The following is a 23369-nucleotide window of genomic DNA, read 5'->3' on the forward strand; positions in this document are numbered from 1 at the left end:
TAGTCCCATAGACCCTTGGGGGTCAATATTGACCACTTTGGGGAGCCCAGGTCTAGAAGGACACATACGAAGCCCTTTCCGGAGAAACTGAACTGAATCAGGACCTTCTCACCTGCCTTTGCTGCAATGGGCGAACTGCAACCCCGCTACCCATCACCAGTTCTGGTTCTGCAAGGTAGGATAGAAAGCAGACGTTCAAGCTTTTGTGTTACCCATTATTTTTCAATTCAGAAAAAGCTCACGGAGCTGTTGCCATTTAGGGTTTCAGCCTCTAAAGTCTGCATGTTTGAAGAGTGGGCTTTCAGGTGGCATCTCTTGAGCGCATAAGGTAGAATTTATCTCCACCCTCAAATATTCTAAACTTCCTATTACTTTAGAGTCCAGGGAGGAAACAAACTTGCCACCTCTCCAATTTCAGAAACGACTGCCCCTGGCAATTTGCATAAAGCTCACCCAAACAGACAGCTTTGCATAATTTGAATACAGTTTAGGCAGTTTCTGCAAGTCTTCAGAGTATGCCAGTGTGAACAGTCTGTAAGAGAAACCTATGAAAATGCGGTGCCTCAGTTGCCCCGGTGGGCAAGGACAGATGATCAGCTTTAACCACAGCATCCACTTTTCAGAAATCTATTTAAAAATTCAAAGCAGGAGGCAGCTGATGCTTTTCAGCTTAGGAACAATAAGTAGGAGATACATAAAGGGTTTCCGCAAAAAAGAAAAGAAAAGAAAGCAAATTATACCCTAGTGAATCTCAGGAGGGCCAAACAAAATAATGTTAAATGCATCAAGTCAGTTGTTAACATGCAAAGTCTAATGTGCATTTCCTATTCTTCCTAAAAGAATATAATACGTGAAATAGAACAGGCAAAGGCTATCGTATGCTAAAAGAAGAGAGGTTTGGTGATCAGCAATTACTTGATTCTAACCTAACCCTAAACTGTTTAAATTAGGCTCTTCATATATAGATCAGATATGTATCAGAGTTTTAAAGATTAAAGGAAATAAAATCTTCTAGCTATCTAATACATGGCAGAGATCTGAGGGAGGAGCGCTTGAGAAATGAGGTGAAAGTCAGAAGGAGCCAGTCCAAAAGTCTTAGGGCAAAAGAAAGAATGGGAAACTGAAAAGAGGAAAGAATTAAACGAGAAGATCAAAGCTTCATTCGATGACGCTCATTATTTCCCTACTTTCTAATGAATGGTTTCCTGATTCACCCCAGTGGAAATGGTGGCCTTGTGTTGGCTAGCGGGGGGGGGGGGGGGGTCCAGTTTCCCATTGTTGATTAGGTTGGGGTATTTTCAATCTGTATTGTGATATCAGGTAAAAGGGGGAAGGTCACATTTCGTATCTTCCTTTGATACTGCTCCATAAGGTGCCAGCAGGACTGTCCTTTCTTACGGCCAACTTTAGGCGATGGAAATCCCCAAGGACTCCACAGATGGAAATCGAGGCCCTTAGCAAAAGAATAAATAGGCTGGCGTGCTTCAGAGGCTCATTCTCAGACCACTCTGCTGTGCACTGTCTCCCAAACCAGAACTTAAGAAACCGTATTTATGGTGGGAAGGGTCCTAATCAACTGCTGGCCCTACCGTTAGACCAAGTGAGCCAACCAATTCAGCTGGCCGTTGCCAAGGGGCAGAAATGGCCATGAACTCTCAGTTGTTCTCGCTTTGTGGGAGACGGGGCAGCATTCGCTGCAAAATGATCCCAGGTTTTCTAACCTCCCCACCATCTCAGGTATGGAAGAGAATAAGTTGTCCCCAAGATGGCCGATCAAGTTAGCTTTTGTACATGGCCTGAGGTGATGGTCTCAATTGTCCTTCCCCACAAAATTTCTCCAGCTGTCCCCTCATGCTGGTCTTATTGCCCCCTCACTTAGTTCTTACATCTAGGCAGATGTAGGTAGACCACTCAGTGCCACTGACCACCAGAGCAAGGCTAGGTAGTTTATGAACTCCCAGATGTTACTGAACCGAAAGTTCTTGCAAGACCAGCCAGAACGATCAAGGGGTATCACCTCTGCATGGCTATTTATTAGCCCTTGTACAACTTGCCACCTTCTTCCCCCAAATTTTGCACAATTCATAAGTACATAGGAAGAGTCTGCTGGGTCACACTGAAGGTCTATCTGGACCAGCTTTCCTCTATTCTTCACGAGCAGGGTCTGAGGACCATCATCTCCCTTCTTCCTGGGGTTCTACAGTAACTGACACACAGCCTCCGATAAAAATCAGCATTTGACCTTCCCATCAAATCAGTGGCAGCTTTTCTTCCAGCTTAGATCAAAAGAGAGAGAAAACAAGGCTGGCTCCAAAGTGTGACTTGTAGTAGGTTAACCCACTTCTCAGACTCCCAAATTTTTAACCACAGCTGTGTTCATATGAAGGGGCGAGGCTACAAATGCAGACAGACAGACGCCATCTTGATTTTTTGACCCTTCTGGCAGGTGCCCTTGTATGAAACCGTTGGCATTAGCCAACCATATTTTAGCCCGATGTCTTGTATGAGCCAGTTCAAGTGGCCCATTTAGGGTTGAGTGTGCTGCAAATCCATAAACCACAGTGCCATTTCATAAACCCAGTTAACTTGGGGTTCACGTGTTGTGTAATCACAGCAACCTTATACTAAAACAGGCAGAGTTCTTCTGGATGGGAGCACCTAAATGATGCCACGGAAGGCAGAGACAATAGAAAAAAGGAATTAGGAAGGAATTTGGGATTGCGAGCTTAACTGTGATGACTACTTTCTGTGAATGCATGCTCAGAGGCAACCTGTTCTTTAATTATAATAAACACACATCTAACCCCAACCCTCACACACACACACAATGTTCTACTATTGCACCCCTGATTTGGGGGCACTGTGACATCTCTTGTAAAAAACAAAGTGCCTGTAAGTGCAATAAAAGTTATCCCTCTACTGCTTCACGGAGCAGTATTTTTAAAAGGAACCATCTTTGGAGCATTGGATCAGGTCCCAGTTCAACTCCCTCAGGGCTACTCCAAGGACATAACAAAACTATTTGAGTAGTAAGGCAGGGTGATTCGCCTTACCGGAGTTATATTCAAAATGGGAGGAGGGCTCCGAGCTCACCTGGCTGAGAGGCAGAGCGAGAAGAAGACACACCTTGAGGAAGTTTGCTCTCCCCAGTAAACGTTCTTTACAAGAGCAAAATAGATCCTCCATGAACAAAGGCAGTCCATCTGAGAAACCGGCTGCTATTAAGAGATGCGACTGGCTGTCCTAGCCCAGCTCCTGATTAGACCAGCCTTCCTGTGCCTTCCAGATGTGTTGGATCAACTCCCTCACTTCCCAACCAGCAAGGCCAACAGCTATACTAGCTAGGAATGCTGGGAGTTGAAGTCAAATAATTCTGGAGGGTGCTAGGGCAGAAAGAGATAGTTTAGAGCAGTGTTTTTCAACCTCAGCCACTGTAAGTTGTGTGGACGTCAACTCCCAGAATTCCCCAGCCAGCAAGGCTGGCTGGGGGATTCTGGGAGTTGACGTCCACACAGCTTAAAGTGGTGAAGGCTGAAAAACTCCTTTAGAGGGTCTAAGATGTCAGCATTTCTGGATTACACCACACACCAGCAGGGCAACTGACGGTTTTCTAATTCTTCCTCTGCCTTCCTCTTCCTCTGTCAATCTCCTCCCATCCTCTCTTGCTGGCCCTTTTTCCATTCCTTCAGATCTTTATCACCAAGACTTAGTCACCCCCGTGGCGCAATCCGCAGCATTTCTTTCGCCCCGCCGCATCGTTCTGTGCCCACGCAGACCTGCTCCGGCACAGGTGGGCACCAACTGGCTCTTTCAGTCGCCCAGGACTGCGTGGGCTTCGGGGTCTTTGGGATCAAAAGCCCCCCCTCCCACCCCGGGACTTGGTAGCCTTTTGTAAAAACTTCTCGCCTTGCAATGGCTTGACGGCTCCTTCTAGTTTGGGCATGCGAGGACAGGAAGCGAGCTACATTTCTGGAAAGGGCAGGGTTAAGCTCCAGAGCCCCTAAGGAGAGCTTCCATGGTGGGTCTGACTGCTTCCCCCCCCCCACCACACACACACTCCACACACGTTGCATGCCCCCTCCCTCCCTCCCTCCCTCCCTCCTGCTCTGCCCCACCCTCTTTCTCCAGGGCTGCTGGGACGCAGCCCAAATGAAGCTACTAATATGCAAATTGTCCACTTTGCATGGGACGCCAGCCAGGTTCCTAGGATGTATAATAAAAAAAAAAATGGAAAAAAGATTGCCCGGGATGAGAAGTGTCACGGGGGTGCGGCTCCAGCGCAGGTAATGTTCTCACCTGCCTCCGTGCAGCGAGGAGCACTGCCGAGCCAGAGGTGCGAGCCACAGCTGGCTGGCAAGGAGGGTGGCGGAGAGAGGAACTCGGCGGGGGGGGGGGAAGCTGGCAGCCCCACGGGCCACCACGGCGGGTGGGGGCTGGCCGGGTTGCAGCAGGTACTTTTCCACTGGCAGGATGGTGAATCTGGACTTACTGCACACAGGTAAGGCCTCGCAAGCGCGGGCTGGGAGCGCTGGTGGGCACTTAGAGGAGGGGGAGAGAGGAGGGGAGGCCCGGCTCCTAGTTGCGCCCGCGGGAGAGCCCCCAGGGTCAGCCTAAGCGGTCAGACCGCCCCCCCCCCCGAACCGGCTGCCACGCGCCTTCTTCTCCCGGACACTTCGGGGAGCGCGGGCGCATCGGACTGAAAGCCTGCCTCGGAAAGCCGAGTCAAGCGGGGCGGGGAGGGGAGGGGAGGGGAGGGGGCGTTGCAAGGAGCTCTCAGAGCCATCGGGGCAGGGGGGGAAAGGGGGGGGCTTGAAGGGGGAAAGTGAAATCCTCTCCCCCAGGCAAATCCTGGGGCTTCATTGCAAGGCACTGGACAGGTGGGGAGGCTCAGTTTCACCTGGGAACTGTGTCGGATGGCGAAGGGCCAGGGTTTGGTTAACTCTGTACTGAAGGGAGGCGGCGGCCCTTTGTACATGCTCAGGAAACCTCTCCTCTCCCGAGCCGAAGCTCTGGCATTGAGTAGTGAGACCGACAGGACAAATGCGATTACGGCTAATAATCACAACGGTAGCCAGAGCGTCTTGGGCTCAGAGACTGGGACTCGATGAAGCGATGAGGCGTCTGGCTGAGGTGGATCTGAGTAGTCAGGAAAGCGATGGAGCGCGTCTTGTGTGTCTGCCCGGGTGGGTTGTTTTCTTGGGCATTGAGGCTACCAGGTGTGCGTGCAGGTACCCGGAGGAGGGGGAAAAGGCGTTTTCTTTTCTCAGACCGAGGGCCGCGCTAGTATCCTACTGATGCTAGCAATAGCTCCCATCCCATTCCTAGCAAGGAAAATGGGGGGAGATCTGAATTCCAGACCTATCACCACCTGTTCCCTAAGAAACTGCAGGACTAAATAACCCCAAATAACAATGCAAAGTGCTTTTTCTACCACCTTCCTCTTCTCCTTCTCCTTCTCCTTCTCCTTCTCCTTCTCCTTCTCCTTCTCCTTCTCCTTCTCCTTCTCCTTCTCCTTCTCCTTCTCCTTCTCCTTCTCCTTTTCCTTCTCCTTCTGCACTACCCAGAGAAAGAGCTACCCAGGCTTAAAGCTTTGGATAACATGACACCGGGAGGACCTTTGATCATGCAGGGAACTTTTTCTCTGGGGCTACCAGGAAATCCTTAAGGATCTCCCTTGTCCCACAGAAATGCCTATGTGCAGTCAGGAGCAAGGGGGATTGAGGTCTAGCAAAGACATCACATTGCAGAAAGGTAGTGTTAAAGAAAGTTTAACATTGCATAAAAAAGGAAAATAACTTAGAAGTGCAGTTTTTTATTATTTCTTTATTAAACATATGCCCTCTTTTCTGGTTGTATGAGCATTCAATTATTCTTGAAATGTATAGGTGGCAGATCCCTCAAAAACCACTAGGCAGTCAGACCCACTGATCCCCAATTGTTAATTATTCTAAACTGCTGAGGGACTTCTGGTAGTTGACAATACACTAAGGTAGGTAGGTAGGTAGGTAGGTAGGTAGGTAGGTAGGTAGATAGATAGATAGATAGATAGATAGATAGATAGATAGATAGATAGATAGATAGAGAATAGCCACACCTTGAAATGCTTGCACCAACAGAAAAGGAAAACTAGTAACTAGAAGATCAGAGACCCATGAGAGAATTCTATTTAATTTTTAAATAGAAATGGAACCCTAATCCAATCTTTTTTTTTTCTTCTATTTTTGCCTTGGCCCTACATTCCCCTTTCTTGGGTGCAGCACCCAGAAACTCAGACAGGGTGAAGCACAGGAAAGATACTGCTCCTCTTGTTTGTATCCAAAGCCTTCCAGACTCTGATTTGCAGAAAGAATGGAGTGCCAGTTCAGAGATTTGCAACCTCTGGTGTTATTAGATTTTGTCTTCTTTGCATAGTGTTTCTCCTTGAAAAGCACAGCCGTCTCCCCCAAAAGAGAGAATCCTTATCTAGTTCATTAATGGCATCCGCAGCAATTGGATTGTGTGTGACCGTGGTTCCAAAAATAATATTCTCATCCTTCTTACCTGTTCAGGATACTAATCTGTAACAGGCATTCATACAGTTTTCTGTTGGAAGTTTGGAATCACATATTCCAAGTAAAATTCCCAGGAAAAGTGACAGGAAGGGCATGGTGCAAAGTGTCTTCCAGACATAGTCCTTCATATTCTACTAACATCTAGGTTAGATTGCTCCGTGCATTTTCAGTGAAGGCTGTCCTTGAGAACTTCTCCAAAGCTATGTCTAATTCTGAATATGCCTATTGACTGACCCAGGGAGAAAGGAAATAATTTTGTCAGGACTTAAAGATTTGCAGTTGTTTCTAGCACAAATTCAGCGTTATGGTTTTGACCTATAAAATCCTAGCCAGCCCAAAGCTGGGCTATCTGAAAGATCCCTGCTTTTGTAGGAAATTGCCTAGTTGTTGAGAACTTCACAGTAAATCCATTTTAAATGCCCGTCTACTTGCCAGAGAGATGGGGATGAGTACAAAGTCTATGGATTTCTCCATGGTGGGGCCATCTCCCTGTCCCCTTCTCTGCATCTGTTCACTCAGCACCTACTCTAGTGAATTGTAGGCGCCACTCTGATGTTTACTTGGACTTCAGTCTATGGTGACAGCTGAATTGAGTTCTATATTAATCTGACACTTGTTATAATCTTGTTTTTAATTGAGGAATTGTAAACATTGTAAGCATCACAGAGAGCCACACATAGTTTGAGAAAGAATAATAATAATAATAATAATAATAATAATAATAATAATAATGACGTAAGTCTCTGCTTGAGTTGGTTCAGACTTTGTTTAACCAATGTCTCTATAACAATGACATGATTAGAGAACAGTAGTCGCAACTCCATCTTTGGATCAATCAATCGTACAGAGTAGACACCACTTTTGCAGATAGGTCTTTCATGAATAAATATATCTTTCTAGGCAACGTAAGCACAACCTTCCATGTATTTTTCAGTGCTCAGATTTTCTCTCTCAGAAAGACTACCACAGTGTCTGATAGACAAGGGTCCAAGTTCTATCTTATGCATTGATTAAATGTATAGGCCAGTGTTGTCCGAACTTGGCCACTTTAAGATGAGTGGACTTCAACTCCCAGAATTCCCCAGCCAGCATGGCTGGCTGGGGAATTCTGGGAGTTGAAGTCCACTCATCTTAAAGTGGTCAAGTTTGGACAACACTGGTATAGGCCATCCAACTTCAATACGATTCTGGGCAACCTGCAGAATAAAACAATCAAAACAATTTTGTTACATTCCAAAAAGAAACAGATAGGCAGTTTATGGGTAGCAAAGTGTAGAGGACAGACGGAATGGCCTTGAAGAACAGGAGGAAGAGTCACTACCATGGTCAGGTAAGCAAGGCTTGAGCCCAGGCCAAGAAAGTAACTTGAGAAAAAGACAAACCACTCCCTAGTTCACATGAAGAAGGAGGGAGGGAGGGAGAAACTCATTAAGATGTGCAAGATTCTGTTACTATAGCTGTTATAATAAAGTAGTCCTGACTTAACATGGCTTTGGTTTCTTAGTCTGGTCTACCTTGTTGGGCTGGCACAAAGACAGCATGTTCAAGGTCTGACCTGGACATTTCTACCCGAAGTATGGCATTAGGAGAAAAAGAAAACTTCAGAATCATGAAAGTTAGTATTCATAACAAATTTAGTTGTGCTGTCCAATAAAGTCTAAAACTGACTGATCCTCTTTCCCTCCTGTTGCTCTAGAAATTTTGTACTGAAGTTTTGGAAATCCAGAAAAGAAAAAAAAAAGAGTGAGAAAATTAAAAACCTGTTTGCTTGTTAGCCAAGCAAAGGGATCCACAAGATTGAAGGCTACAAAGTAGAGTTTAAGGAATGGGGGCTTGTTTGCTTGTCTGTTTATTTGCACATTTGTTAACCTGTAGATTCATTTTCAAAACAATTCTGAAACTGTTATGCAGATCCATTCATTTTCTATCTTGGACACCAGAATATCACTGTTAGAATTGATATATTTTAGTAGGCAAGCTATATGGTGGAGAATTCCCTCCTGCGCTGTCACTTTGGCCATAAAATTGGCTACCTGGAATCTTCTAATTTCTCTGTACCCTCGTTTCCCTCTTTTATCTTGAATTTCTGAACAACTGGAATCTGTTTTCAAAATAGCATCCATACAGTGGTAATCTTCAAATGTTCTCTTTTGTTTCAAAACCAAATTGTCTAATGGTATGTGAGGTGGGTCATCATCTCCAACAGCTTTCATTTAGGTGGGTCTTCTCTTTCACACACCCATTCTTCACATGTGAGTGTTTATTGAATGAATGTTGCAGAATGGTGAAAGATCTTCAGGGTGATGGCAATGAGATTGCATTTTTGTGATGATGGTTTAGAAGTATGGAAGAGATGATGGGCATGTCAGTCAAATGCTACCCAGAATGAGAACCACAGTCGTATCAGGTTGCATACTAGATTTTTTGGTTTGTTTCTGTTTTCACAATGCTTAAACAATGTGCATGAAAATTAACAAAGTTTTTATTTATTTCAAATACCTTCAAGCTACCTTTCCCTCTCGTGATGAACAAAATGCTAAGTAATCAACGAAAGAAAACTAGTCTTAGAAAATAGAAATAGGTTTGGTGCCTCCAAAGATTTTGAATTACAACCCCCTTCTGATTTGTTACTAACGGCTGTGATAGCTGAGGCTGACGGGGCCTGACATTCAAAAAATGTGCCATAGAACAAATGAAGGTACTTCCAGTTATAGCAGCCTATGCTTCCGTTCTAGTTAAGCTAGAATTTAAGTTGAATATGAGGCCAGGGTACAAAAAATACCATATTATTCCAGTGTTCTATACTCTCAGATATGCTTCAGGGCCCCTGGTTGTGGGCCCATTAATGTCGTAAGTTTAGTTGGATTGGTAATCATGAGAGACAGGACATTCTTGGTGGTGGCTCCACCACTGCAGACCTTCCATGCAGAGGACTTGTGGTTAGTCCTGTTCAGGACTAAGACCTTAAAAATGTGAAGGGCCTGCTGTGATTCACAAGATCTCCCTTCTTCCAAACAATACTCCCATCTGATTGCATGCTTCCTGAAGATTCAGTTCTAAAAAGTAGCACACAACACACAAATCCATGTAGTGGTAAACAACTAGGACTTCTCTGAGAGTGGTACTATGTCAAGTGCAAATTGAGATTTCCAATCATACAACAATGTACTTCTCCAGGATACTCCATTCCATGTCACACCTTTATAATGAATCAGCATTTGGTGGCTACTTGGTGACTTTATAGTGGCTTTGGGGGTTCCTTCTCCTTAGGTCTTTGCAAATGATGTGATTTTTGGCCCCAGGTCTCAGTAGAGTCATTCTAACACAGACTCACCATGCCATTTTATTGCCATTTGGCCACAAATACTGTGAATTTGTGCTTTCAAGGAATGCAGTGCTGGGTGATAGCACAGCAACTTTGGAGAAGGAGAAGGAGAAGGAGAAGAGAAGGAGAAGGAGAAGGAGAAGGAGAAGGAGAAGGAGAAGGAGAAGGAGAAGGAGAAGGAGAAGGAGAAGGAGAAGGAGAAGGAGAAGGAGAAGAGAAGGAGAAGAGAAGGAGAAGGAGAAGAGAAGGAGAAGGAGAAGAGAAGGAGAAGGAGAAGAGAAGGAGAAGGAGAAGGAGAAGGAGAAGGAGAAGGAGAAGGAGAAGGAGAAGGAGAAGGAGAAGGAGAAGGAGAAGGAGGAGAAGATTCCACAATTCAAAACAGGCAGGAACATTTTCCATTCCACAACTGTGCCCTATATTCAATGAGAGAAAATTATTGCACTGGACGGTTATAAAATTTCCTGCACAGCAATTAAATATTTGACAAGCTATCTGCTTACATGATGTTCTAGGAACTATTAATCATTCTTAATGCACCTTCAACAGGCCTACAGAGACCACAGCCAAAAACTAGGAAGGAAAAACGCTGAACAGAACATTGACCACTTTTTCTTTGTGCTGAAGAGGCAACTCACTCTGGGGTTTCAAAATGCCGCTTGCCTCTTTGGCAGGGCTGACGCCTGCAGTGGAAACTTCAAAGAACACTCCTCTTCTGCAATTCTTTGGCTTGCTCGCAAGGTTTCCCTTTGCAGTCCAACTGAAGCAACGAAGCTGTGTGGGAAAGCTGACGGGTGAAACTTGCTCCGTGGGGTAATGAAACCAGCAAGTCTGACTATGTTGCACAAGTTTTTGAAGGCCGGCACTTGCTCCTTATTACTGCTAATTAATCAAAGTTCCCTTTCCAGAGATTGGTGGATCACTTCTGAGTAACAGTGCAGACAGGGATGATAACGATGGTGCAGGGAAGTGGCAAAGCAGCCTAAACGTTTCCCCCGTGCAAAAAGTATTCTAAACGTGGAGAAGCCACCCCTGTAGAGTGTCAGCCTAGCACATCGTGCCAAGCACATTTCCTAAATGACATTGCCTATCATGTGCTCGGTTGCAAGCCTGAAGGTGTGCTTACCCGAGGAATTCGCAAGGCGGTTGACTGCTGATGCTACCTGTGACGAGATCCTCTTCCCGTAACCAGCCTGTTTGATGTTAAATCCAATTTAATTATAACTGGCAGGCTGGCAACCGCTCCGAGCCTCCTCATTTGGGATCTCCATCCTGTTTCTTTGTACCAAAGCCAAGACTCAAAGAAAACTGGGAACAGGTGTTCTTAGAGCGCATGTGTTCCAACCCAGGATTCTATCAGGATTGGCATTCGATCAGGATGGGGCATTCGAAAACAAAAGCTGCCCCTTCGTGCTGCGCCAGATGTCAAGGAATGGAAGCATGCATGTGCCAACATGGAGATGGGTTGAGCCGTGTTTGTTCAGTTCAACTTCAAGCTTCTCTTTATCCACAAGCTCTGAGCAAGGATGGAGTTGATTCCTTTTAGGTAGTGCACTCCTCCAGCACTGTTTAGTTGTTGCCCAATTCCACTTTGGTCTTCGTGCTTTACAGGCGGAAGAGGCCAAGTTTCAATCTTGCACATCTCCAGATAAAAGAATCAGAGAACAGATGGCAAGGAAGAGCCTTTTCTACCTATGGCCCTAAACAGCCACTTTCCAAGTCGAATAAACCATACAGAGAAATACCCAACTTTGTGGGTAGTTCCTATGCTCGGGGCCAGTCTGCTTCTGCAAACCAGGTTCGTGCATTGTCAGTATCCCAGCCATGACTTGTTTGGGATCAAGAATGGCAGCATATTGGAACTTTGGGGTTGATCCCAGCCATAGCATAATTTTTTATGCTGAAAAGGCTATCTCTCAGTCCTTTTCCAAGGTTTCCTTGGAAGTAAGACCCACTATCTTCAAGCAGAGTTTCTCCCGTGCAAGTATGTTTAAGATTGCAACCTATGTTTGTGATAAAGCCATTCAAACATGAAACCGTGAACTTGGTTGCTTGTTCCCACTTCTCCAGGGCAGAACCAAGTGGGTAGATGAAATGAGAGAGCCTTGAGACATTTGCTGTTTTGAAAGAAAGCAAGATTCATATGTGCAAACATGGAACCTACTGATAAACAGATCCTCCTGCACTGGGAGGAAGAAATATGCCACCCAGAGAACAACCTTTTGTCTTTCAAACTTTGGAGACATTTTCATAGAATCATCAGGAGTTAAATTTTAAACAAGTCTATTGGAGGGGTGGGGAAGATGGTTCACCTTTAGAGTATCATTTAGGATAAAATCTCCTCCCAAGGCAATTTTCAGTCATCTTTAAGAATATAATCACAAAAATAGACAATGACCATTACAGCAGCACAGAACTTACAAAGTAGATTTCATCCAAAGCTGAATGGAGTGAAAAGGTCTTGAAAAGGAGCTGGAAGAATACCAGGTGACTTGTTTTCCACTGAATCAGAAGATTTCCAGAGAGAATCTTCCTCCAACTGAAGGCTTGCCATAGAGATGCTCGGGAAGTTCAACCGACACTAATTTTGCACTTAAGAACTTGAGCCTGGTATCCAAGGCGCTAACAGAACTGTAGAAAAGAAATAGGTGTGTATGAATAAGAGATAAACGCTTGCATTTGAATCCATCAGAACTGAACTATGTAGTGGAGCTCCTATATTTTGTCCCTGTTTAGCCCCCAAAGGGAGATTTCTCTTCCACCTCTATTATCTTTCATACAAGGGATTGTGGGTTGAACAGTTTACATCAGTGTTTCTCAACCTTGACAACTTTAAGATGTGTGGACTTCAACTCTGGCTGGGGAATTCTGGGAGTTAAAGTCCACCCATCTTTAACGTTGCCAGGGTTGAGAACCACTGATCTATATTTTGCACTTCAGTTGGCTTTACAGCTGCTATACCTATGTCCTAACTCAGATAATATAGAACCAATCTGCCATTTAGGTCAAGAATCAGCAACCTGTAGCCCATTTGCCACATTAAGCCCACCTAAATTCTTTTTGTCACCCCCAGCAGCCAAACTATTTAAAAAGTATGGACTAAAACATCTTTACCCACCTCAGTATTAATAGAATGAGGTGTCTGCCTTGGGAAGCCAAAACTGAGAGCTAGGGAGTCTGAATGTGGTTTTGGAGAACTCGGCTATGTGAGTTGGAGGTCTACACTCAGCCATCATCTGGGTTAGCTAAGAGTTCATCACTGGGCTGGCCACCTTCTGTGGCTGGAATGGAGAGGAAGCAAATCTCGCCCATCATTTCCAGCAGCATAAGAGGTTGAGCCAGTCACCGTAATGCAAATAAAACCAAGAGCTAAAGGAGATTCTCCTGGGATCATCCGGCTGGAAACCATTATATTGTCCTGTGTAACAACTGAAGATGTATCCGATCATGTGCTATACAGACAAAACTCAACCACTTCTTTTGAACATCTTTTTTTCCTAAACTCTTGGAATATCTTTTGTTATTGCTGGATATTCTGCAGTCTTGTGCCTGGAAGATGGAGAAGCTGTACCACTTCCTTCTTCAGCCAGCTTGAAAAAAACAATAATGCGTTGTGGAACTTGGCTTAACTGCAAGCCTTGTTGTTTTCAAGGGAAAACTCACCTGGCCAAACCACAGATAACAAGAACAGAGTGTTCTGCTATAAGATGTGTCATTCAGTGATGCAAATTGCCCTTCTGTGTTTACTCTCTCTCTCTCTTAAAAAAAAGAGGGCTCAACTAGTAGATGTTTATGCAAATTATCATCATTATCATTATTATTGTTAGATGTTTCTATCCTGTTAGGGAGCAAAGAGTTAAAACTTTTCTTGTAAAGGGATCCAGTTTTCTTTTCTGTTTTTGTTACCAGGGGTGTCCACAGAGTAGTCAAAAAGTCAAGACGATTTTATGTGGTGAATCACATAAAAGAGGACAAGGGTTCAGTTGCATGAATGTGACCACCATCTTATCTTATCTTATCTTATCTTATCTTATCTTATCTTATCTTATCTTATCTTATCTTATCTTATCTTATCTTATCTTATTTTTGACACACACATCCCATGGACACCACTGAATATACTTAGTTCTCTACTTGGTCTTTTTTCCCCCTTTTATTGTAATGTTATAAATCTTGATACATTGTCATGTTTATATTAGATGATTTAAAGTATTGATGTGCTATTATTTAGAAAGCCTGAAATACGGAAAATAAAAAGAGAAAAGTAAAAATTTTGTCAGTGTTAATTGCCACTTAGGATGTCAACGTTACAATCGTATGATTATTTAACTTTTCATCCAAAGTTGAGTATAACATAAAGAAAAAAGAACCACTGCAGTCCACACCCAAGTATTAGGAGTTCCCTACTTGGTTTTGTAACAAGAAAGAATAGTGGGATTTGTTTGTGAATGGCTCAGGACACAAAACTCCAGTTAGCCAAGTTGGAGGCCATCGTATCTCTTTCCAGGGAAATGAACAGAACCTGGCTGAAAAAGTTACCCTGTTTCATGTAATTTTACACATTTTAATTGAAGCGAATATGTGTAGCTCAGGGTTGAACTGTGGAGTCCTTGGGGCTCTCTGAGCTTGGTTGTTTTCTTGCAAACGTTTCATTACCCGGCCAGGTAACATCTTCAGTGCTAGAATGGGATGGGGTTTGAGCAAACCCCACTCCATTCTAGCACTGAAGATGTTACCTAGCCGGGTAATGAAACGTTTGCAAGAAAACAACCAAGCTCAGAGAGCCCCAAGGACTCACATTTTAATTGATTATTCACACAAAAACCCTGCAATTATCCTCAAAAAACATAGTACACTTGGTTATCAGGTTGTGCAACCCAAGATATCACCTTAGCTTTTATTGGGCAAAGCCAAAAATCAGTTAATTCAGTAGTCCAATCAAGGATATTGGATGCTAAAGCCCCCAGGAAGTATGAAGGAAACAACAAGGGAGGAAAGGGGAAGATGGAAAAGACATTTATGGAGGTAACCCAACCTTGAAGCAATACAAGCTGAGCTCTGAATGGTGAACTGGTCAGTCCTAGTTCTGAACTGCATTTCAACCTGGAATTAATTAAACTCCAGACAAAATTCTTTCCTCATATTCTCAGTTCCTAATCAGTAATATTCAGATGATAATTACTAGCCAACCCTAGTTCAGTATGAATTTAAAGTAAATAAAGAAATGCACTTTAGATGGGCCCTGGATATAGTCCTTGGAGAAAGTTAAAATGCAACCATTTTATTGCAATTTTGGGAATGTTATTCTAATCTTGGTTGCCAAGGTTGATTATTTTCTGCTACCTTCACTGTGGAAGTAGTTCATTCTCTGGTTTTTAGAAGACCTGTATATGCATTGCTTACTTTTCTGCATGACGGTCTATCCCTCTGGTTAGGAAATCAGAGGCAATTCTGGGACTGTTTTTCTCCTCAAGAAATTAGGAAGTGTCTCCTCATGTTCTTGTTTTGTCATCTCTCTGCCCTGAGCTGGTGGTCTGGGAAATTAAGAATGGAGGAACACTCAAAGGTCAATGAGAGCAGGGGAAGAGAGAAGAGCAACATCAGGCAAAGAAGGTTTATGACTTTATGAATATTCTAGAGGTTGATTATGTAGGAATTAGAAATTTGAAAGTCTGATGACAGATTATTCTAATGATACTCAGTTGCTCATGCCGTTGACTGGGAGGATTGGATTGTGCCATGTTATTAAAATCAGCTTGTGTTCCGTTTTCAGAGATGAAAATGAGCGGTGATGTGGCGGATTCCACAGAAATGCGGAATGAAGGCAGCCACCGAGATCCTGGTAAGGAAATTTTCTCCCCACTTTTTCTACAGTCTTCTAACACTGAGCTGGCTGGCTGGAGGCTGTAGCCTATCCCTAGATGGTTATGGTTTGTGTCTGGGTTGGGAAACCAGAAACAAGTTTGCATTCTGGGAAACCAAAAGTCTCCTTTGATTCTTCTTCACAGTGTCTTCTTTCTCTTGAGTTTACCATGATGATTCTGACTTTGGTGGCAAAGGAACAGTTTACGGGGAATGAGTTGGGGGTGTTTGTTTCTTGTTTCTGACACTGGTGTCTGGTCCTTTAAAGCTCCACTGAGCATTTTTAAGACAGTGCTGCAGCCATCCGGATAACTAAGAATTGATGTGACTCTCTCACTGCATCATGCTTCTGTGTGTGAAGTAATCACAGCCCTTAAATATTATGTGTCAGGTCTATTCTGACTGCTGACTGAACTTCTAGTAAAGTTGTCCTTTCTCATAAAGGTAGAATTTATCTTAAAGGCAGAATGGCTTGAAACAAAAGTACTTCTGCTGGAGTTTTTTTCTTCAAGGTGATTTTGGAGTTTGTATTGTTGCCATCTTCATTATCAGCAATCTCAAAAAGATTAGATAACCCCAACACATTAAAAGTGTGTTAATAAGGCTCGAATTAGTCCATCTTATGCTCATGGTAACAGGAACCAGAGAAAACACTTGTGGTTATGGAGTTCAAAGGAAAGATTATTGCTGGGTTGTTTCCTCCAGAATGAATAAATGATACCTCCAAAAGAGTTTAAAGGCTAAATCTTTTAACATCCAGAATCTAAACAGTGTTTTCAGCCCCACACCTAATTAATTTAAGATCTTGTTTTGCAAAATAAGCAACCATCTGCCCAACTCCATTCATTTTATGGCACTTCCAAGCATTAATGCTGGCTGTGGAATTCTGGGAGTTGAAGTCCACCCATCTTAAAGTTGCTCAGGTTGAGAAACCCTGCACTGATGTGTGTTTCTGCAGCTTCTGCTGGAGATTTGACTTTAACTGTGAGCTCAGAGCACCCTTTCAAATATCAAGGAAACTTTGTACCAGGTTCTCAAAGCTGTTCTCCTTGAGGAGTACACTTTAATACACCTAAATCTGCATTAAAAGTCAAATAAATGCTTCTGTTTAGTTAGTTCTGATGCAAAATAAATAAATAAATAAAAGCATCGGTAGTTTATGTTGAATGCCACGTTCGACTACCATGCACACCAAGCCTAGCCAGCTTGGTCAATGGGAAAACTGTTTTTGATGACTGTGGAGAATTTTCCTTGGGCTAAGAGATTGACTGCTGGCTTGGAAGAGCCCAGACATATGCCTTTCCTGGGGTAACAAATATAGTACTTTTTAAAACAAAGAAGTCTCAAAGTGCAAGCCACAAAATATAGTTTAATAGCCCACAATAGCCCAGGTTGCCACCAATTAAAAATACTGTGGGAACTGAAAACCACAGCTTCCACACCAGTTACCTAGTGCTGATTAGAGGACTTGAATGTGACTTAAAGTGAAAAGAATGGGTTTTGCTGCGACATGAGATCTTCAACGATGATGTGGGAATGTGGTGTCATAACACAGGAATGCTTGTGAGCAACAGCGGTTACAATGATTGGCACATAATCGTTGCAACTTCTAGATTAGCCAAGTCTATGAGACCAAGAACAGGATTCTGGATCTTGTGCTAAACATCCAACAGCAAGTTTCCAAAGAAAAGTTGAACCATGCTGACTGGGGTTGAATTATTGAATTGACCACGTTTACTCACTGTACAATCAGCAAGAAACAAAGATAGTAAAAAATACTACAGAACGTTAGTTAGAAGAATGGAGCATCAGGGAGAGGCAACATCTGACAGATCCAGGCTTCAATTAAACTTCGAGACCATTTCAGGAGGCTGCCCAGTGATGCCCTAAAAGGGGCAGAGTTTAATGGTTCAGCCTGTTTTATCAGTGTGTTCCACGGGTTAAGATTGGGAATAGGAATGGAAGTCAACTGTTCCTTTTCCCATCTTCTTACTCCCCCTTTTAGCCCCTAAAAAAGTTTGAGGGTAGAGATTAGAGTGGGATGCTTCCAGGAGTCCCCCCCCCCCTTCCCATTCTCACCCTTAATTTATAAAACAAAACCCAAAAAATGGAACTAAATCCAAGCCATTTTGTGGCAGAATTTCAGTAGCATAATCTTGTGGGCCTACAACTGACTGGGCTGCCCACTTGTGTCTAGATGGCAAGAGTCAACTAGAAAATCAGTTGCAAGGTTCGTGGTTCAGGGTCAGAACTGGTTCTAAGTCTGAGTGCTTAGATCTTTAGGTTTGAGTTTGGCAAGTGTCTTATCCTTCTCTTCCTATGAAACTTCATCTGGAGAGATGATTTCCCTCTGCCTACCTGTGAGATTCTAAGCTGGGTAACATATGCCACTTTAGGATCCAGATACTGAGTCCAAATTCAGTCACCCATTGGCTCAACCTAGCTGGAGTGTTTGCTTTCTTTGACTGTACTGTAAGCAGAGGGCATCTTCATCACTTGAAAAGGTTAGATATCACCTTTTCCCCCTGGAATGGATTTTCCCTTCTCCCAAATTATTTTTAAACTCGCTTTTCATTAACTTGTTTTGATAGCTTGTTTGCTTTTATCTTGAATGTGTAAATGAACTTAAACAAGGAAAACAGCAATTTCCCATGACAGTCACTTCTCTGTTAAAAAGGGTGAATTGTCTTTAGCTTCCTAGGAAGTTCGAAATCATGAGCTCTAGCTTTGTACTGAAATAGCAGGAGGTGAGAGAAAGAAGTGCCAAGTATTTTACGTGAATTCTTATCCCCTCTAAAAGGCATCTCTGCCCTTTTTGGTGTTTGGAAAAGCTTAAAACAAGGCAGAATGGCATGTGTTAAGAGACGCGGCAGTGGCATGAAGAAAGCAATAAGGAGCTGACTTCTTGGCAACTTTGCAACAAGTCTAAAGGGTGATCTCCATTTCTTCAATGTGCACTGCAGGCCATTTGCAACTTCCCTGGTGCATGTCACATTCTTGGTTTTGTACACAGTTTCCTGAGGTCTAGCTTCTCACTGGGCCCCTTCTAGTTCTTGGCTGCTGTTTACTGGGGATGGGGAGGAAGATTAAAACAGTTGGATTCCCTCACATGGCTGTCTTTTGCAACAATGCAAGACAACATTGTTGAAAGTCCAATTTACTTACATCTCACATCCTGGACACTTTCTCGAACTGGCCCCAGAACTGGCCATTGCCAGATTTTTAGACTCCAAATTTCCTAGGGTTGGTGCTTGAGGTGCTGGGTGGTGGTGACTGTGGCAACTCCTTAGCTATTAAATGGGTCTAGAAAAACTCTGCTTGGGTGAGCATGAGGATGTAGTCGGTTGCTGCAGAGAAAGAAGCAAGAGGGATGGGCAGGTGGAAAAGGGGCAACACTCTAACTTATCTTGCTCTATCCATAAAGTGGCAACACTGTGCATTTTGCAGCAAAGTGCAATATCAAGCAATTGTGGAAATTGTGGTCATGGCACTAAAATGATTTAGCAGCTGCAGGGAAATGGGGAACCAAACAGCTGGGAAGTACCATCAGGCAGGAATTCCCAGAAAGGGAAACTTTCAGCCCCCACGAGGCAGAGAGCTGCAGCCTGGTCCAGAAATTTTGAGGTTGTTCCTGAGGCACATCTGAGCTAGAAGGACAGCAGTCAACAACAGTGATGTGGGATCATTGTAGTCTGGTGCCAAACCCCATTTGGGACCATCCTGGCAAAATCTGGAAAAAAGTTTCAGGATGAATTATTCCCAAACTGCACTGGAACACTGAGATGTTAATAAGAGAGAACATGGAACTTATGAAGATGGTGGCTCCTTTTAAAATAGCTCTATCTGCTGCCTCCACTTGCAGAGCCTAACATTCAGAGCCAAGGTTATGACCATTCCCAGGAAGAGGCCTATTCCTCCTGCAGGAGGAGGGGGCTTAGTAACCAGGAGGAGGGGGCTTGATACTTTCCAGCACTAGCCATAGGCCTACATTAGAAAATGGGAAATGAATGCTGTCCCTTGAAATAGCAACCCAAATCCTTTGTTGTGGTGTTGATTCTAATTCAAGGGAAGGTAACGTGGGATCTGACAGCCACCCGTGACCTTCTTCTATATTTTTGCAGAGCCCATTCCGATGTAAATCACTGACAATTAATGGCAGAGTTTTTCCCCACTTTGAGGAAGGAAATGCACAAAAGCACAAGGTTAACCCTAAAGAAGGCTTTGCAATATTTTCATAAATTCCAAAAGTTGGGAGGTGGGAGAGAACCGTGCCCCCTCCACTTATTTTGCCTTATCACTCCACCCACTGGTGCCTTGGCATATGTGTCCTTTGGCCACCCAAAGGTTGTCCATCTTGTTGTCCCCTGCTTAGACAATGTCCTGAAGAAAACCTGGAATGCAGTACAATTCCATGAAGAATAGGCAGTTCTCCTGCAATCTTCCAAAGACATTTGTGGTGCAGGAGGGTGCCGGGAGAGAATTGCTCGTACTCCCCCCTCATGGCAGCAAGAGGGAGTGAAGGCAGCTGACACCCTCAGGGTTTCTTCAGCCTGCTGTTTCTTTATCTTCCTGTAAGATGGTTCAGCCCAAATCCACAGGCCTGGGAAAATGGAGAAACAACTCCCACTATACCACCAAAGGCTGATATTGATTTGGGAGAAGTTTCTTGGACTCCTTACAAAATGAAGGCTTGCATCAAAGAAGGCTACCCTTTGGCCTGCCCTCCCCTCCTTTTGACTGATTTTTTTTTTTAATTCACTGGGAAGACCTTGCAGATGAAACTCCTCCTTATCTTCTTGAGATGCCAGAACGAGTAGGCAGGGGACCATATCTTTGTTTATTTGTGGCGAGCTCTAACTCTCTATCTCCCTTGATTGCAACAGCCCAGATACAGAGACTTCCCTTTGAAATGGGGTGTGGTTGAGGGGAGGGTGGGGGTAAGACGAGGCCTTCTTAAGGAAAGAACACCACAGAGCAGGGAATGGGGAAAGCAGTTCAAACACATCTGTCCGTAACTGAATGGCTGGAGGTGTTGGGAACCCTCCTTTTGAATCTGCACCCAATTCCACCGGACAAGTGGGGAACTCTTCCAGTATCCTCTGGAGTAAATTTGGGCAACTTCACTGCACTCAGATGGATTAAATCCACACATCTTTTGTCAAATCTTGGTTAAAAACAAAGCAAGGGAGGGGGAGCAAGTTCACACAGGTGAGGTCAGCAGAATTGGTCCTGGACTAGAGTATTTCATGGTGCACGTGGGAAAACAACAGTGTCCCCTTCCCCCACCCCACCCCCATCCTTGCATGTAGAAAAGGGGCATATCAGGGAAAGGACAACACTATGATTCTCCTCCTCCCAGCATCACGTTTTCAACAGCTGAGGAACATCGTTGCACATTATCTCTTCCAATGTGAAGTTCAGGAACTGTTTACCTCTCCTCTGCTGTTTTGGTCAATTTAGATCCTTCTACAGTTATGATTTCTTTTCTCCCTTAATGCATTGGCTGTCATGGGAGGCTAAAAATGGGAGAAGCATTACAGGAACAGGAGAAAATTTTCAAGTGGAAGGCAATTTCACTAGGAAGGAAAGCCCAGGGATTCGCCATATACTGTCAAACTCCTTGGAATGACATGTCTTCTCAAATCCATGCTCAGGAACCAACTGAGCATATGATCATCCAGGACAACAGACATAACCTACTGGTGATTTTGTACAAGCCACAATTTTGAATTTTTTAATGTATGTATGTATACATATACATATACATAATATACATATACATACACATACACACACACACACACATATATATATATATATATATTCCCTTCCTCATTTGGACAGGACTAAGTTGTTTCCAAAGGAAAGGCACACAGCTCTAAGAAAGAAAGGATATTCCATTATTTCCCTTTTAATGGACTTTCCTCTTCAAAGAAAAAGGACAGAACTCTGGGGAAAAGTAAGGGGGGGCATGTGGGTTACAAATGGAAGATGATGATGCCGAGCATAGTCAAAAAATTCCTTCTGTAGTTAATAGATTTTTTTTAACATGGTAATTGTGTGCTGTCCTGAACCAGTGTGAGTTGTTTTCTATCCATTTATCTTATTTATTATAGGTTTAGCATGATGGGTGTTCAGCCATATTTTCGTGTAAAATTAGAACAGGTTAGGATCACAGGCAGATCACACTAGAGGACCAGGGTGCCTGACACACATAAAAACCAGGCAGGGCTTCAATGGTTCATCATTGCTGCCATCTTGATCTTTTCTATCACATCTGGCAGACATCTTTGCTAGTGGGTGACAGGCAGAGACACCTTGAGGATAGGATGCTCCTTCTGAAAGAGTATGCCACTGAGCAGAAGCAGAGTGCCTTATCCTCAGCTGCAACAAAGGGAAGGGTGGAACTTCTGGACAGACTTCTCTGTGCCCCCCTGGCCTAGATTGACCAAGGCACTTGAGAGTGTCACACCCCTTTTAGAGAAGTCATATTACTCAAGTGAGGAGGAGTTCCCTGGCATGCAGAAGAACCCCAGTTCAGGTCCCCACCATCTCCAGGTTTCTTCTGTTGCCCATCTCCTCGGATTCTCTGTGACTCCATGAACATCATTTCATCCAGATTGTCCCTCAGTGCTTAACTGTTTCTATGAATTCTTGCAAGCTCCTGCTTGGGAGCTTCTAGCTTGCTTTTGCTTTTTTGCTTAATCCCGTCTTTATTATTTTTATAAATACTTTGTCTTCTGTTGGCCTCTGTTTCAACTGCCGTTGAGTTTTCCAAGTGTCAGAGCCTTCTCCAGTCACTCTTGCCTCTCCATCATGTGTCCAAAGTATTTAAGCTTTAGCTTCCATTATCTCTGGAAAATTCATGCACTCCTCTAAAGCGGCTGCCAGTTGAAGTCAGCAACGCTCAAGATGGACTTAGACTCTGACTTTGTATAAATCAACTCATATCTAATCAGATATAATCTAAGGGTGAGATGGGCGGTGGAGAAATCTAATAAAATAAATAAATAAATAAATAAATAAGGTCATATATAATCTAAGCTGGGATTTTTAAACCTTGTTGAAACCTGTTGAACAAGTCACAGTGGCCAGGTGGATGCTAACAGTAAGCCAGGGTTTATTTAACTATGATTTGTTGGACAAACCATGATGTCTGTGCATAACCCGAAGGGCCACCAGATACACACACATTGTACACATTCTCCCAAACATACACAACCAACCAACAAGGCTTGGCATAGCATGCCCAGCCTGGATCCTTCTGCCAACTATGGAGCAGCTGGTTGCTATGGCAATTCTGGGGCTGCAGAGCATTTGCATAAAGGAGCTGATTTCCATAATGGAGCTCTGAGCCAGGCAGGGGTAAAATTTCCATACAGGACCAGCTCCTCTTGAAGTCCGTTGAGGTGGAGGATGAAGGGAGGGTGAAGATTTGAATGTCAAATGGAGGAACATCCTGGGATGGAAACAGGACAAGAGGTGGTGGGATGGGGCATGAGGAAGAGGAGGAGGAGGAGGAAGTGAAAAAGATGGGCCATACACAGAAGAGACAAGGATGGAGTGGAGATACAAGGACAGGTATGGGTTCAATGAAGGTACAGCCTTCATACCAGCCCAAACCTTCATTCTGT

At 43.8% G+C, this 23369-nt stretch overlaps 1 protein-coding gene across 1 annotated transcript in view; it reads left to right on the plus strand.

The window, feature by feature from the left end:
- The window catches only part of POU2F3 (POU class 2 homeobox 3), a 72612-nt gene that overhangs the window by 2673 nt on the left and 46570 nt on the right, over nt 1–23369 (plus strand). The window contains exons 2-4 of the mRNA XM_088138789.1: nt 3690–3828; nt 4311–4498; nt 15647–15715. Coding sequence (XP_087994915.1) covers nt 3690–3828; nt 4311–4498; nt 15647–15715 — 396 coding nt within the window. The remainder of the gene's footprint in view (nt 1–3689; nt 3829–4310; nt 4499–15646; nt 15716–23369) is intronic.

This window comes from Python bivittatus, unplaced genomic scaffold, assembly GCF_059951505.1.
Source record: "Python bivittatus isolate LINGU-HERP-01145 unplaced genomic scaffold, Pbiv_v1 ctg000320_np1212, whole genome shotgun sequence".
NCBI lineage: Eukaryota > Metazoa > Chordata > Lepidosauria > Squamata > Pythonidae > Python > Python bivittatus.